This window comes from Manacus candei, unplaced genomic scaffold, assembly GCF_025592945.1.
Source record: "Manacus candei isolate 608988 ecotype Guabito, Panama unplaced genomic scaffold, ASM2559294v1 h1tg000057l, whole genome shotgun sequence".
NCBI classification, from domain to species: Eukaryota; Metazoa; Chordata; class Aves; order Passeriformes; family Pipridae; genus Manacus; species Manacus candei.
This window is the reverse complement of record NW_026138105.1, coordinates 14,334,124-14,351,642: the sequence shown is the minus strand read 5'-3', so window position 1 is coordinate 14,351,642 and position 17,519 is coordinate 14,334,124. Positions and strand designations below refer to the sequence as shown.

The window sequence follows — 17,519 nt, the reverse complement described above, 5'->3', positions numbered from 1 at the left end:
GAATAAAAAAGCATTTCTGTACAATCAGGCTGAAGCTCAATCAGGGTGAGGATTCAGACAGGAATCCCAGAGCACAAGCACACACACCACGTCTCTTTGGGTCAGCCTCGTACTGTTACAGTATGCAAGTACAATTTGTATTTTCCTGCACGTGTGAAGATGTCAGACTACTCTGGACAAGCTCCCTTTCCCTGAATTCCCTCTCTGCCTGACCTTAGTTTAACTGGCTCTCTTGTCCACGCCAGTTTGCTGAGAACTGGCACAGAAGAGTTTTACCGTGTGATTAGAGACGCCAAGTGTGGCCTGGACAGCCTAGATTGTCCACAGCTACAGCCTTTATGTAATATTATAATATTATAACCTGTGGAACAGACAGGATTTTAGGACAACATTAAAATATATGGACACTGGAAGTGCTTCGGATGTTCACTTAAGCACGAGCCCTTTTCCCATCCAAACCCAAGTGACCATCAGAAACACACAGGAGATGCTGTTTTACAGCCACTGCAGCAGGACAAGGATGACTGTGCAGCACCTGCCAGCAGGGATGGCATCCACTGCTGTGGATGCTAAGAACATGCAAAATAATTTGGGGATTTTTGTGCACAAAGAACTGTCAATTTTTTTGACTTTCAACAAATGTCATAATCGAGTGACTTATCTTTTTATTTCAGTTACATGCAAGTGGTGCTGTCCTGGTTTAGCTGTTAATTAGTCAGCTGTCGTGGTTATTCTTTAAACCACTTCTGAACCGAAACACTCAGTGAAATGTTTGCTGCCTACTACAAGGCAACAAATGAAAGTTTAATGGCAGTTTGCATCAGTCCTTAAAAATAATACTAAGATACAGAAATCTTGATCGCTCTTCCTGAGATGGTTTCTGCTAGCTGATTTCTTACATGGTCTTTTGAAGTTCTTTAGCATATTCTAAAGATCTCTCCTAGTTGCATTTACAGGATCATGAATTCACTTTAATCATCCAGGCACACGTGAAACACAACCTTTCTGCTGAGGATATACAGTCTTTGGGCCTCTCCAATCAGGCAACTGTTCATTAGAAAGACAAAGCACTTCCTCTGCAAAGATATACATTATTTATACACATTAATGCAACTTTACTAGGCAGCAGTTTAAGTTGATGCATGGCACCAGTTGCCTCTTCACACTAATTTATTATGGAGCAGGTAATTATTCAACATTCCCCTTCCTCACAGTCCAGGGAATTGAAAAGTCAAATGAAAATGCAAAACAGAAGAAAATATTAATTCAAGTACTGAACACATACTGAGCAGCTACAGTGGAGCAAAGGGCTGTCAGGTCCCCCAGTGCACCCAGTGCTGGACTGCTGAAAGAGAGCACTGGAACAGATCTAAAACACCTTGATCAAGGCTTAAGCCAACTATTAGATGTCAGAAATTGTCATAGGGCTGCAATCTTCCACGGATGCCCTTTCAGCCTTCTCCATCACCTCCCAAAGTGCTGGGTGCCGCTTACAGCCAGAAACAAAGTGCCAGAGCTGGCAGAGCAGAGGGCAGGGCAGATGTACAGCCATGGTCTCTGCATCTGAGAAGGTGGCAGTAAGAAAATACTGCCCTGCTGCTGCTCCTGAACCCGATGGAGCATCTTGGGACACCCTCGTGGGTACTGACACACAGAGTCTTCCTGCTGCCGGAGAGAACTGCCTGCCAAGGGACACAACGGCTGTGACAGCTCCCGGGACTGTGTTTGTCAGGACAGATGGCTAACAGCATGGGAGATGCTGGAGTACTGCTAAGTCTGGAGTGGGCAAAAGCCCACAGATATATATTAATATGAGCAAACTGGGAAGTGATTCCCTGCGCAGACGCGTTGACGCAGAGCAAAGCTGCTACTTCGGGAGCCTGATCACGGGTTAACCAGCACAGGGCTGGTGGGAGAAGGAAGGGAGGCAAGGCAAGGCACTGCACAAATCTGGGAGCTCAGGAACATCCTGTGTGCAGTGCTCTGTGCTGGTAAGAATGAACTAACCACAGAGCCTTCCCCTGGAAGAACGGCAGCCTGGCTGTGAGTGCCATGCTGGTCCTGAAAGAGGCAGAGAAGCCAAAGGGCAGCCCTGGGAAAAGGTCCAGAACGTGACTGCTCAGCCCAGATGAGCTGAGGAGAGACTGACAGCACCCAGTGGCTAATGAGAGCCACCCACCCACGCAGTGCAGAGGACACCCAGCTCTCTGCTCCTGCCCTGCTTCAGGCTGTGACAGCACCAGCCCAAGGACCTGGGCTGGGTGATTACTCAGCTGTCCTTCCACTCACAGACACATCTCTAGAATTAAAAAAAAAAAAAGAAAGAAAGAGAACTGTTTCAAACGTGATGGCCTCCATTTCACTTTGCTGTGTGGCAGTTCACTTCAAGCCAATGCCACAGACAGACTTTCTGCCAGAAATGAAGTTTCAGACTCCAGGATCTCTGTCTCTCAGTGGAACACTCCCGGGACACTGACATTATTCTCTTTGTGAAACGCCAGGAGCAAAATAAGACAAGAAGGACAAGGACAGCATCTCATGACAGACAGTTACTCAGGGTAAAGTCTCAGTGCTGAGCAGCTGCAATTAGAGCTGGTTTTAGCCACGGGCTCAGTCCCACTCCTCTCCTCACTTCTCAGCAATTCCTCTGCTGTAAGAAGTCAAAGTGTCTCTGTAAAAGCTATCTATTTTTGTCTGCACTGATCAAATACCTAAGACAAACTTTTAAAGGAAGGAATCTCATTTCAAATGTAAAGACATATAAAATACTTGTTCTAAGGTTGGTCAAACACATCTATCAAAATGGAGAGGAGGCAGCGCAGTGAAACCATTCCAGCAAGGTTGTATGTGCAGAAAGCTAATTTTTAACCATTTGATGAACAGTGGTATTTTTACTCAAGGTTTTGAGAATGATCCTAACTCTGTAAAAATGCCCAACTGAAGACAAGTGTCAGAGGTGCAAGTGTTCACCTGAAAGCCTCTCACCCACAGCTGTGTTGTTGTTCTTCAGACACCACTGACAGCAACATCTTGTTTCAATGTGCTGATGATTTCTGCTGTATAATTCAGAAGGACATACATAATTATATCCTTTGGAAGGACATAACCTACAGCCTTCCCATGCATGCACAGTAATGATGGACAAACCAGGAACACATCATTTGAAATACAGTTTCTTCCTCAAGGAGAAGACTTGTAAGCTATTCATGACATTCCTTTGTCAGCATTTCAGACAGATTTGCAGACAAACTACCCCATGAATAATGTTCAACTCAGCAAACTGCTTCTGAGTTGCCATCCTTTTAAATCAGCATTTAAGAACAGGGGGAAAAAAAACCCCAAACACTTGCAATTCTTAGAGTCAGGTAAAGTGTCACAGCAACATGATATTCTACTGAATGTAAATGAACCTAAGCAGCAAAAGGAGAATAAATAAAAGCCACAGGTTCAATATTCAAGGGCACCGTGATCTGAACTTTATACTGCTCTGTCCTAAGCAGGAAGCTGTCCAAAACCCTGCCACAGTATTTTTAAACAGACCATGTCAAATTTCTTATTTACACAAAACAAAAAAATCTGTTGTAAAACACAAAGCCTGGAGAATTAACTCAGCTCCTGCCCTGTCCCCACAAAAAAACCAAACAAAAATCCCAAACAGTAAAAACTTTTTGAATTAGAAGCTGATGCAAATGATTTATCACAGGTTCTCTTGGGACCCATAGTCTTTACCCTGAAGAGCACCCCATGCTGGTTTTCCCATAGCAAGGTCTGTAGCTTGACCAGTTTGGGACTTGGCACATTCCTCTGGTCCCTCAAGAGCCCTTCAGCAGCACAAGGTCACCACTGCCTGGACCAGGCTGCACTACTGACATAAATATGGTCGTCCACTAACCCCCAGGTCACTACAGCTAGCACTCTTATTTGCTCCTCTAGCAAAAAACACTGCCAGCAAAATCCTCTTGCTGCATGAATTACGAGCATCAAACAGAAAGGAGCTGTTTCCCAGCAGCTTTCACACGTTTCTCCCCCAACAAAGAGTCTCAGTAAAGCTCTAGCTCACTGACTGCACAGGAATCAAAAAACATTACCTTGGGGCAAGTGGAAAGCACGTTCCTCCTGAAACTTTCTTTTTACTTGCTGACACTGAATCTGATCCCTGGATTTAGCACAAAGCCTTTTCCTTGCATGTCTGCAACGTTTCAAGCTATCTGGGCTTTGCTTTTAGATGCTGTCTTTGAAGTTCTGAAGCTTGTGCCAAACATGAACCCTCCATCCCCAGGGAGGGGATGCAGTTGTTCTACCATCACTCTTCAAACGTGCAGACGCCCCCTGACTTCTGGGACAAAACTGGAATATGTATGACACTGATGAGATGAGGTTGCTTTCCTCATGGTGAAGGTATCTGAACAGCTTTGCAGAAGGAAGATATTTTCGAGTCTTGGTACTACGACCAGTCCTATGAATAAAATTAGGAAGTTGTTCTCTCCCTCTAGTCACATCCCTCGACCATAATTCCTCGGAGTTTGAACACTTGTCTTCCACATGCTCAGAGTATTTTCCGAATATCCTCCCACTGTTACCCCCAGTGGCTTTTTGGAAAGGAAACACCCAGCTGCAGCAATCGCTCTCCCTGCCTTTCACCCAGATATTCCAGGTGGCATTTACTGCTCAACATAACTTGATGTCAAACTTTTAAGTTTTAAATAGCCTTTAGAAAAACGGGCTTTAGCAATTATCACTTCATAAGGGGCAGTGGGAGTTTGAAGACTAAAATACAGAAGTAATAAAATTGCAGCTTCCCACGCTACACAGGGAAATAAATTCTTAGTAGAGCTAGATGGGAACTAAAGAAAAAAACAAATTAATTGTCTATTTAGCAGAGGTTTTATTGTTATAACTTCCTCTTCTGCCTAGTTTTATGCTGCAATCTAACAGTTCTTGACTGCATGCCCAGTGATCAAAACCCCCCCAAGGAAACTCATCAATCATATCAGTAGGGAGCACAAGTCATCATTTACTTGTGTATATTTGGAGAGGCAAACTCTAAGCATGGCTTGAGAAGGGGTTTTATCCAAACCGAGATATCCAAGCTATGCTAAACATTAAATGCCAAATAGGAATTTGCTGTTTAGAGATAATGAAAAATATTTCCACTGTAATATAGTAGCAACAGGCCACTTTGGAAAAACAAAACCAGAACAACCAAGTGGGACTGCAACTGTATGGAAGCCCCTCACAGTAGGCTATTGATGATCACACTCCACAGCAGAAGTGGCTTTGTATCAGAGACAAGTAAAAAGGAATTCCTACACACAGTCTATTAAGTGTTGAGATGTCCTTTGGGAAGGGAGGCTCTTCACAGAAGAGGCTAATTAAACTCTTGCCTCCCTTCACCTTGGCTATCAGCACTGTTATCAAGATGCTTCCCTTCTGACAAAACCAAGGGCACATTTGTACTTCCTTCTCCAGGATCCTGGATTGGTTTGTGCATCCACCTCAACCTCTGAACTTTTCTTCTGTCACCTCCTCAAGCAGAGTTTTATTTCTGGGAGGTGATCACCCCTCGGATACCACTTGCCATGACTATTTGTAGCAACCCCCTCGGAGCAGAGCTCAGCCTGCAGCACATGGCAGCGCACGGGTGCTGCAGAGGACCACGAGCTAGGGAGAGGTGTCATCTCGAGGATTCATGAATGTGAGCTCTGACAAGTGTAAGAGCTGAGACTATTCTGGAATTAGCTTTCTGCAACTCGAAAGACTGGTTAAACACCGTATCAATTAAATGCTCGTATCAAATATACTCGGAGGGAGTACATTACTCAATAGTACTACACACGTTTTTTTAAACCAGAAAAAAATGTATTCCATTTCTCTGGCCAAAATTAAATGTAGAAGGTGATTTCTCACGCTAAGCAGACTTCAGGTCTTGAGGATGGTGATATAAATTGGTGTTGGAATAGCATGCCATTTTTTTCCATAACATTTTTCCTGAAATGCTGCTCAATACTGCTTGGCATACTTTCAATCACTGATCTAAAAATTAAGTGCCTCGTTCTCATTTATGTTTCTAGCATAAGGAAGCCCTGCTGTAATATATGAGCAGGCATTAACTATTTATTCACTTTAAGTTGTCAAATGCAAAGGACACAAGAACCTAAGAACCTACAGGCACTTTCTGCCCACTTTTTTCTCATGACTGTCAAGTCCCTACAACTCCACATATCTGCCAGGCAGCCATTCTACAGAGGGGCTGCAGTAAATCAGGATAAGCCCCTGTGCCTACACAAATACTAATTATCTTGATTTTCCCCCCCTTTTAGCATCAGCACGTCAGTGAAGTTTCTCACTGTTATGAAAGCAGAGGATGAAATGCACTCACTGTGGGATTTCATGCAAGATTCAAAATACAGATATTAAACTTTCAAAGGATTTGAAAAATAAGTCTCAGCAGCACAAGCTTCTGCTTTTAATGCATCTTAATTATTTAGGCAATGTACTAGCAAAACACATCATGGGCTGCAGCATCCAGCATGAGTCAAACCAGCACTACAGCCAGAAATTCCCAAAGAAAAAGAACAGGATCTGTGATCAGTGCACATGTGGAGACAGTGGTTTCAGGCCACCTCATCTGAACAGCACATGGCTTTCCAGAAAGAAATAACACTCAGCTTCCAACCAGAACATCGTTCTAGATCATTCTAAAGGTCAAGTCAGCTCAAGACAGTGCAAGTCAAGCAGCTGAAACCATTAAATATTTAAGTGCAATCACAGCATCACTTTTTGTGGAAGAAAAGATGGACACTACCACACACTCAGTGTTTGATCCCTGGTCAAACTGGAAAATATATTTTAACAGAGAGTTATATCAGAGGAGACCCAGGGCTTCTCAGATGAGCTGTTTCTCCAGCTCTACCTTACTTGCACAGGTGTGGAGTTTTTGATGGCTACTGAAAGATCTCACTGCTACAATACCAGTAAGGATCCCAATTCATTTGCCATGTAGCTCTGCTTATTTGATTAAAATACAGGGGCATGACACCAGACCATTTTATTTGTTACCATCCCTACAGAATTACTTCCACCCATGTTTGGTCCTGCTGGTTCAGCAAGGACCTTCCTCAAGCGTTCTTTGAGTAGAGAATTCCTGTGGGTGCTCTGGAAGAGACACACACACACACTTTGGACACACAGCTGCTCCTTCACCAGCTAAGAGGCATCTTTGCTTTCTCACCCTCCCTACAGTTTGGAAGTTTCCCCCCATTCCTCAAAACCACGGAGCAGCTTTGCTGTTGGCAAGATGCCAGAAAATTCCCAATTTCAGAGGATCACAGCAAACATCCAGCTCTCCCTGGCTACCCAGACAGAACTGTGCAGTGATTATGCAGAGTGATAACCACGGAACAGGGATTGCAGAACTGTGGGAACAGCACAGCCTGCATCCCTGGGCTGCTCTGAGCCAAGAACTGCACTTCAGTAATTCTCACTGTAATCCTTAAAAGGCTCAAGACAGTTTTGGTGTCCCAGCCAGCACAAGCACACAAACACTGCAGGCTGTCATTACCTCAGCACCGTGCTGAAGTTGTATCAAGGAAGCAAACCCATCCAAATCTCTACTCACTGATATGAGTGGTGAGTGGTCATTAAAAAAAAAAAACAGAGCTTTTTTAAAAAAGACCAATTCGTTTTAATCTTCCCAGCTCCATTATTAAATTTCCTTTTTTAGCCTTAGTGTCAATTATGAGCATGAATAACACCATTCACTTCCAAAATCATCCCAAGTATTGTACACACTCAATCTAAACAAAGGGAATGACAGATTGTGTTGGTGTTGTTCTGCAGCACTGAACTTCAAGAAGTCCAAACCTTAAAATCCTTTAGGGACTTAGAAAGTGGCTGACTAATCCTGCAACCACAAAGACAAGTTATCTCACTGGGCTGTTTTTTTCCCCAGTAACTGAATTACAAACCAAGATAAAAGGTCAGCCTGTCTGAACAACTAAGAAAAAAAAAAAAAAAAAAAAGCATCACTTGCTTTTAAAAAGCACTTGCTTGCCAGAGGTTTGATTAAGAAAAAAGACAGCAGAGGGTTTTTTCCCTCTCTAAGTGATTATGCTTTAATTTTCTTAAGTAAGAGTACCAAAATACCTCTGAACATGCTAAAATAAATCATGTCATTGGGCTTTGAGGATCTGGCTAGCTGCACAACTCAACTGTAGAGCACACAGCTGACCAATGTGGGGGTTTTCCCCATTTTGTTTTTTTTTTAAGAAAAGCAATCTGTCAGGAGATGCTGAATCCTTTACACCAAATAAAATGTTTTTACAGATCTGAAAGGTTTAACTAAGTTCTGCCAGGAAGGGTACACGTGTCTGTAATGGAGCTTCCCTCCAATCCCCCCTCCTACCCTTTCCCCCTCTCTCCCCTGCTCCTAAGGGCTCTACTTACTGAAGGATTGACAATAAACTTCTTTATTCAGGATCACTTATCCTAAACTAGGAGTGATTCATTCACATGATATTGCCCAGCATGAAACACAAATGTACCTGAGGTGGTAACCAATTAGTTAACACTGAATCAGTACACAAATCAGCAAAACCTCAAAGAAGCCTCACCCACGATGAAGCTCCCCCCTGCAAAGTCTCCTGGTGAGGTCAGCAGGCAGATTCCCAGGGATTCCATGCACCAATTACACTGGCAATGAGCAACACCTGGATGTTTCTGCAGGATTACAGGAACAGAAGAAGAAGGGGCACAAAGGCAAATGCAGCAGGTCCAGCAGTCAGAGCTGAGATAACTTTGCTCCTCCCACAGTGCATCATTTCAGGCACTTGTCCAGATGAGATCCTGCCCATTGGAAAGTATTCACAGGGGCCTGATGGAGACTTTATCCCCAGGCTCTTCATTTATGGTCCAGAGGCTCCACCTCCCACGAGGCAACCCAGAGCAGCTGTAATGGGCTCCTCAAGCAAAGAGTCACCAAAAGGAGCCTTTTCTGCTACAGATGAGAAAAACCTGGACAAGCTTGTCTTTTTAAGCTACATTACCCTTTAAAACATTTGTACTGACAGATGAGTTGGAAGAAGATTTTAGAAGCATTTCAAATAGACCTCATTTGAGCAGGAGTGTTCTTTCTTTAAGGGAGATGCTGTGCCAAGAACACATCCAGCCTTGAAAACAGATCTCAAGGCATAACAAGGCTCCAACAAGTTTTCTAAAGAATACAGTATGCTCAGAGATAATTTTCCCAGCATCACACCTTCAATTATTAATTCCTCTTCCCTTTCTCCCAAAGCAGAAATGCACATTGCAGCCTGACCGTAAACATACAGCCAAATCCAATGATCACAGACTCTGGATGAAGTTCTGTTAGTTACTTAGTTCATCCACAAAACTTTCAGTCAATGTCTCAGCTGATTAAATGCTACAGCAGGAAAGGGGCCTCAGAGATAGTCCAGGATGTTGAGTTTACAAGTTTGAACACTGTAATACAAAGTCGATTTCAGGTTACATTATTCCAGTCTCTATTAAGGGCTATGACCTAAACAATTCGACACAAACAGCAGCAACTCATTTTACTTCCCACTCACTGCAAGTTTCATCTAAAAGCCTCATGTCACAGAAGGCCTGCTATATACAAAAATATAGCAAAAAACGAAAATTTGACAGCGAGTTGTGGCAGAAAGTGCTTTGCAATCAATGTCAGTTTGCACCGAAGTGAAAGCAGGTGGTGAGCAATGACCCTGTTACCAAATGGAAGAGAGCAGGAATCTATTCTCTTCCCCAGCAGATACAAGAGTCACGTCACTGAACTACCTTTTTCGATTTTAAATATTGCTAACAAATTTTTAAACCAAATGTGGTATCTTCTGGGGTTTTTTTTTTGTTGGTTTGTTTTTATAAAGGAAATTTGGAAAGGTTTATAAAACCTACATACACAGAGTTTGCTGTAAACCACGCTGGTGATTTGAGGCAGCCACGAATCCAATGAGGTTTGCAGTGAGGTTCAGAGTGCTTTCCTCATGCAAATGTCACAGAAGATTAACAAACAATAAAAGAGAGAAGCAAGCTGTTCCTGGGCTTATTTTTAAAATGACTGTGTGTTTGACTATAAGGTGACAAAATGAACCATTTGTCCTTAATAAAGATGTCGTAAGTTAAAAGTATTTGCTGGGAAGAACATACTAAATATGCTGAAAAGGTAATGCTTAAAAGAGACACAAACAATTAACAGAGCTTTAAAAATTCTTGGCAGATGGCTGAAGGAAAAAAAAAAGGAAATCCATTCAAGGGACATCAGTGCTATGAATCAAGACAGGTGACATTTAAAACCAATGAATAAAACATCACAAAAACCTGCCTCTTTTTATAAATCATACTTCACAGTGGAATTACATCCAGATATTATACTTCAAGATCTTCCTCCATAAGCAGGAGACACCATGGGGGTACGATTCAGCTTTGGAAGTTAATACTTGTCTATCCTGGACTGCCTTCTGCTGTCAGAAAAATGGTCTTATTTGAGTCTGTTTCTCTCCCTCCCATAAAAAGAAAGTTATAGCCTTAATGCTCTCCCACAGAAAGAAACCTTTATTTTAGATTCAGCACAGCAGAAACAAGTTTACTTGCTTCCCACTTAGGAATGTGCCCTACTTCCATAGGGCCTAGACAGGGATATCCATCAGCCACCCCAGATCTGGCTTCATCTCTCAAACTGATGAATGCCCCAGCAAATAAGTTCACTTTACGTTCAAAGTAAGACTATTGGAAGAAATCAGTGCCTGAGAAGTAATTTTTATTCCAGCCACCACTGGGAAAAAGGAGAGTTCATGATAGATGAAGGGCAGAAACATTTGGACAGAGAACTCCCTGAAGATTCACTCAAAGTGTTTGTTTTAGTCTTAGAAAAACGTTACTGAGAAAAGCTCTACTTTAACCAAACTTCTTTTCCTTCTGTGCAAAACTATACATATTCAAATGAATTTCTGGAACAATCAATCTTTATTCATCACACAAGGGTCAGAGAAACTTGCTCTCTTTGAAAATAATAATTCAGTAGAAGTCTCACGATTATCTGATTTTCAATAATGCCATTTAAATGACCTACAAATGTGCACACTCTAATAAAGCTTTTTTTGCTCCTATCCAAGCAGACAGACTTTCTGGAGTCTTAGTAACCAGCTCGGATTATTCACTTGAGTAATTTGGATGGGAGAAAGGAGGAACAGAAAGATTAGTGTGGAGGGGCCTGCATCTGACACCTTTACCAAGCTGCTTAAAAGAGAGAAGTTAAAAGAAGGATCACAGCAGAGTCAGGAAACACTATAAAATGATAAACTATAAAAAGTCACACACCAGCACCTCACCCATATAATGCAAGTACTTCTAGCATCTGCCTCATCCCTGTATCCTCAGCATGCCTTCTCCCTACTGCTAGCAAAGACCCAAAGACCAATTCCAACAAAATGAGAGCCAATTATTCAGTCTGCCATCATTTTCAAAGCCGGCAACTGCACAGAAAATACTCTCAAGTTTTTAATCGATTGAACTTTTAGAAGGACAAAAGGTAGTAAAGCTATAAAGCATCAATATTAGATTGCTAATAAATGCTATCCAAATGGATGTTCAAAGAAACCAAAGACATTGAATGTTCCAGGTACTGGCAGACAACAAGTTGTTCACAAGATAAATGACACCTTCACAGACAGAATACAATAAATTAGAGACTCTGGTCATTGTAAAGCAGAACGTGTTTACTGTTATTGATAAGCAATAAATCACCTGCCCTCTAACAGTTCCTCCCTATAAGTAACTTCCAGTGAAAGAAACAGATGGTTCCAGTATGCAGCCATTCTTCAGCACAGCCCTGAGCAGGGAGAAGGAACGTGCTGTGCTGATGATGCCCATTTTTAACTGCAGTTGTTCTGGAGTGGTGTTGGGGGAGCAGCGGGGTGAGGAGAGAGACAGAACACTGAGCACCTGAGCTCCAGCTGCCACTGCTGCTGTCCAGGCCAGTGGGAATCGTCACTGCACATCCCTGCTTTGGGCTCCAGCCCACAGGATCCATCCTGGCTGGATCCTTCCTGCCTGGGCCACACCTGACATGCCAGGCAGACTCGGACCTGCAGGCACTGTCAGGCTGATCTACCCTCAGAGTCAAAAATACAGCACAATCCTAATGCTTTGACATCCTGACGCCTCGCTCTGATAGAATTCAGCTTTCTACAAACACTTTCAGTCTCTTGCTATCACACCAATACCTAATTTGTGCAACTAGAAGGACTCACATTCAAGGTTTCACCACAAACAGCCTGTTGTCCAACTGAACAAGCTGAAGACACTGTTAGACCAACACAGTTTCCTTCCTTGTAAGGAAACAAAACCAGAGACCACAACAGCAAGTGGTCTGCAGATGCCTTTGAAACAAAGAGGTCTCATTTCAAAACTAGTCAGTTTTAAGGAGCACATTCCCTGGAGAAGTCAGGTACTGACAGTAAGTTGTGGCCCGAGCACTTTGGAAGCAACAGGCCAGACTATTGGTTACTGGAAGGAGATCTGTAGCTGGGGCAAGAGCTGGGTTTGATCCCACAACTCCTGGAACTCAGCAAAGCCCTTTCTCTGCCGGGCAGATGGTGAGGTGGAGACCAGTGTACGTGGGGACTCTCTCTGTGCAGCCCTGACAAAAGTGGCAGCTGGTCAGCACTTACATTATTCCCCCCAATTAGAGGTAATTAACACCTCCTGCTAATCCTTCCTTTGCCCTGGAAAAATTTCAGAAGCCACAGTTATATTGTTTGCAGGACAGTCTTCCCCAGCAGTAGAGAAACAGATGACACTGAGCACTGAAAAGTGATAAAGTCTGTTTCGGAACCAAGGGAAATCACAGCAATCTTTCCTGTCCAAAGAAATTCCCATCAGCAGCCAAAGAGACACTGCTCAAAAGGAGCTAAAATGATGGGCTGGTGCAGGGAATGGCACTCACAGCATGGAAGCACGAGAGCTGGCACACAGGTTCACTCCCAGCAGACTGCAGCGTGGTGAAGCTGTGAACAAAGGCCACAGCAGCAGCCACCTTCCACAGCCCTCCCACAGCCACCTGAGACACTGGCTGTGTCTGCTCCTTCCACTGCTGCAAACCTTGACGCTCTCAAGGGCATATGTTAATTTTATTTTTGTAAGGAAACCAGTTCTGCTCCAAAGTTTTTTCTGCTGTGAAGGCAGATCCTCTTCATTAAGCCCAGGAGTGAGAAGGAAAGACCCGAATTACAGCTGTTGATAATTGCAGGAAAGGGAAAAGTCTGACTCACCAAGACCTCGCAGATGCAAGCAAATCAAGGTCTTCCCAAAGGAAGCAGCATGTTTCTTAGGAAAGAGGCATAAACCTCGTTTCTGAATGTCAGCTTCCTCCCCAGCGCTGCAGCAGCAGGGTGGAGACTGCCAGTGCAGACAACAACTGCTGCTGGTGGCAGCTCTCCACCAAGATCCTGCAGGGGAATGGCACTGCCTTCCCTCCACAGCCCAGCTCCCACCTGCTGCTCTTCCAGGGAAGCACCAAGGGCAAGAGCAGCTCAGACACTGTAAAAGTGACTGTACCAACTCTGCTCTTGACAGGCTGGCAGATACAGAGGTGCTGGAAGCAAAAAGGCCTTGGAGCAAATGGCCTCAACTTTATGTGTAAAGCCTGTGGAAAGATCTGATGTCCTGCCGTACCCTTGCTCTATAGTCTCTGTTAAAAGTTCATGTCCTATCTGACTTCACATCCAAAACATGCCCCCAGGATACTTGATTAGCAAAGACTCACTGATACATAAAAAATTATGACTTAGAGTTACAGTAAAACCTAAGGTTAATACAGGTATTAAAAACGCAGCAGTTGCATCATGGTGGCAAAATTTGAGACTGACCGGGGCTCTATGACACTGATTTTCACCAGTGAAACCACAGTCATGAAATAAAACTGAAAAGGTTGCAGTGTTATCACAGCAGTCGCTGGCATCTGCTAATTTGTTAACAAAACAGGCCTTCAGTAAAAGGATTAGTGTTGTAATACAAAACATTGGTGACTGGCTGATCCACAAATGTGTGCTACAATAGGTCTGGCAAGACTGAAGGCCTTTCAAGCAGGGCCAGAATAAAGAACAAGTGATCCCAGTTTAGCCAGAAGTGATATTAGAACACTGACCTGCTCAGAGCAGTTAAAAGGCTTTTAAAATAAGAATAAGTAAAGGGTTTGTTGTGTCTAAGGGCAGGAAACACTGCACAACTAATTTTCCCTTATGTTACAGTACTACTGAAAGATTAAAGTGAAAAAATGTAGGACATTGTCTAAACAAATCTTCTAGCATTATTAAGTCTGTGCAACAGCATGTGACTAATGTTCACTGGCAAAATTAAATTCAACTACAAAAATTCTGAAATCTGATTATGGCAATTAGGAATTCTCCATACAATGCAGCCTGCCCATTAACAGCCTACTCCCGCAGCAGTCTCCTGTTAAGAGTTTGTTATATTTTTCCTAAAAGCAAGCATTTTTGCCCATAATTACTATTTCCCCCCACCCCATGTTAAATAAATCATAATGTTGTTGAAAACATTGTTTGCAATCAAGCAGGGCTTAAATCTTTAGAGATCCTCGTTCAAGCGTGAGTGGGGATAAACATTAACAGCATCAGGCATTGACTAACCAGTTAATAACAACTTCTACCTCAGAAATCCAAGGCTGGAAATACTCTGGGTTAATGCCACCTCTGACCACAACCAGGACACAGCCAGAGCATCACATCTGGGAGGAATGGAGTTCACCACCTCTGCAGTGGATGGGGTTGAGTCAATCTAACCCTCATCCAACGTGACACTGCCATTGTGATATAAATAGTGTCTTATTTGCCTGCTTCAGAGGAACAACGTTAGTCAAGAAAAGGTCAAATGGTTTTGCCACAGGGAAAAGGAGAAAAAAAATCTTTTGTAATTTAATATTGCCCCCCCCTTTCTTTTTTTTTGGAGGACAGGAGACTCCAGGTGCTACTCACGTAGGAGGGAAAGGAATACAGAAGGGAAGGCATATTTATCAAGTCTCCAGTAGCACAAAGCAACAATATTTCAATCATTTCTTAAGGCCCAGAGGAACTAGTATTTACCCAGCATCTCACTGATCTCATCTCTACTTGGAAACCTGCAAACTCTATAAAAAAAGGCTGCTCAAACCTGCCTATTTTGACAATGCAGAAGTAAGTTACAGCTGCAGGCAGATCTAGGACAGATTTACTGGATACACCCAGTGAATGCATTTTTTCTTATTCCACAGTGCTCATTGCATTGATGATTTCAATTAATAAATCATTAATAAACATGACTTTTACCACAAATTGATCAATTTTGGGGCAAATGGTCTCTAAATACATTACACAATGTGAGTTTGCTGCTACAAACCCTCAGATAAGGGTTATATGAACACCCACCTTATTTATCAAGGCTGCTTTCAAGTAATTTTCTTATCCTACAGAAAATAAAGTAGCTCTGTTCCAAAATTTACATGCAAGGCAGGTTGGTATATTCATATGCAACTGAACTAGAGAAACACATACAGCCGGGAAGTGAGATTTCTACAAATTATTACAGGAAGGTGACCCAAAGGCCGATTTATTGCTCATTTTTATTGCTTCCAGCACACTGCTAATCTGTGCACATGGCAATACTGCAGCACTAATGGAAATCAGTAAGCAGGGTCATGTGTGTCAAATAACTGCTTTGCATGTTCTAAAAATATTTGTAGGTCCCGTTTGCTGGAGTGGCACCGACCTTCCCTCGTGTTATCCGTGCTCCCTGGGTGTGCCCTGCACCCACAGCTCCCAGGGAGCACAGTGGAACACATGGAATACACTGCTAAACTTGTTATCAACCGAATTAGAAAGTAAAATAATTACAGCAAGTTTCCCCTTGGGCCACCTTCTGCAGACAACAAAAGACTTCTGAGATACTCCAAACCAGCCCACCTCTCCTGGGAAATGCCACACACTGAAAAAACAATTATTTATCATTAGATTAGGGTGCAGCACACAAGGTGAATGAGATACATGAAGCGTCTGACTCGACTGGAACCGTGTGTTTGGCCCAGACCCTGCGACACACAGGCAGCTTGAGGGTTATATTTGCAAAACATCTTTATGCAGTGACTTTAAGCTTTCGGGCTGAACGCAGCACAGTGCAAAGGAGAGAGAACACAGGAGGTCCCCTCAGCCACCCTCTGCAGCCTGAGTGAGAAAAATAGGAGAAGCAGCAGCACAGACAACAAAACACACATAACAGCAGTAACTCTCCTACAACATGCACAAAGATGATGAAAAGCTCCAGAGATTATTCTGGCCTTGAAGAGAAGCATCTCCTCGAGTCGTGACTGGCAGAGGGATTTTGCTTTGCACGCTCTGTGAAGGTGGAGTGAATATCACCAGCTCCTGACAGCGTGACAACCTGAGCCACGGGCAGCACGACGAGGCAGCACAAGGGCACTGAGAGCAACAAGTGCTGGCAGTGAAGGATCACTGTGTGAAAATGCAGCGTTTGGCTGGGCACGCTGCTGCTGGCACTGGGAACTCAAACCAGAGATTTTCCATCCCCACCAAAAAAAAAAAAATAAATAAAATAAAATTTATGAATAATGGCTCTTTCTTTGGACTTCTGAAAAGTTCACGAAAATTCTGAGCGTGTGAATCGTAGGCAGGGAGGCTGAAAATTAAGGATTTGAAAGAGTAATTAAAGACGAGCTCGATGTTTATCTATTAAAACAAAGCCCAGCGCCACAGCTTGAGAAAAACAAGGGAATTCAATGGTTCTAACACTGTTCTTTGTCAGGCATCACACACTGTGGATTTGCATTTTCCAACTACCATCTGGATTTTTTTTTTTTTTATTTTAAATGCGTAACGGGGAAGTAAAGCAAGACAGCTTGTACCGTCACGTCCTCAGGCATTTTTGTTCGTTTTGTTTGCTTTTAAACAAGGAAAGTATAGAGACAGTGACTGGTTATGATTACTGAGAAATACCTAAAGAAAACGAGTTTTTCAAAATGCCCCATCCAAATGCATTAGCCATTAGAATCTCCTCAAGTTTCCATTAGTCTGTCAAAACAAGAAATAATCTTATAGCAGCTCTGACTAAAATTCTTAAAGGATTGTCACACTGATTGAATTTCAAAGTATAGACTTACAAATTCGTAGTCTCCATCCTGTGGTACTTTCCAATCAGATGAATTTTTTGTCTGGCCAGACACATTCTTCCCAAAGTTATTGATTTGATTCTCCTTCTCCTTCTGCTCAAAATATTCAAGGAATGATGGTTTGGCTGGCTGCATGGTTTCATCCCTCCCTGGAAATATTAAACATAACAATAAAAGAGTTGTTTTGAAAAATATAGTTTTGCTTATACAGCCCTACATCACGCCCAAAAGTGATTTAATTTTTTTAGCACACACTAAATCACACAGTACTGCTAAAGTACTTGCTAAAATACTATTTTTCAGCAGCTTT

General features: G+C 42.8%; 1 protein-coding gene across 2 annotated transcripts in view; it reads right to left on the bottom strand.

Moving 5' to 3' along the window:
- The window catches only part of STK4 (serine/threonine kinase 4), a 44,966-nt gene that overhangs the window by 3,597 nt on the left and 23,850 nt on the right, over positions 1–17,519 (bottom strand). For both annotated transcript variants that reach the window (XM_051803038.1, XM_051803039.1), the window contains exon 10: positions 17,201–17,358. In XM_051803038.1, coding sequence (XP_051658998.1) covers positions 17,201–17,358 — 158 coding nt within the window. The remainder of the gene's footprint in view (positions 1–17,200; positions 17,359–17,519) is intronic.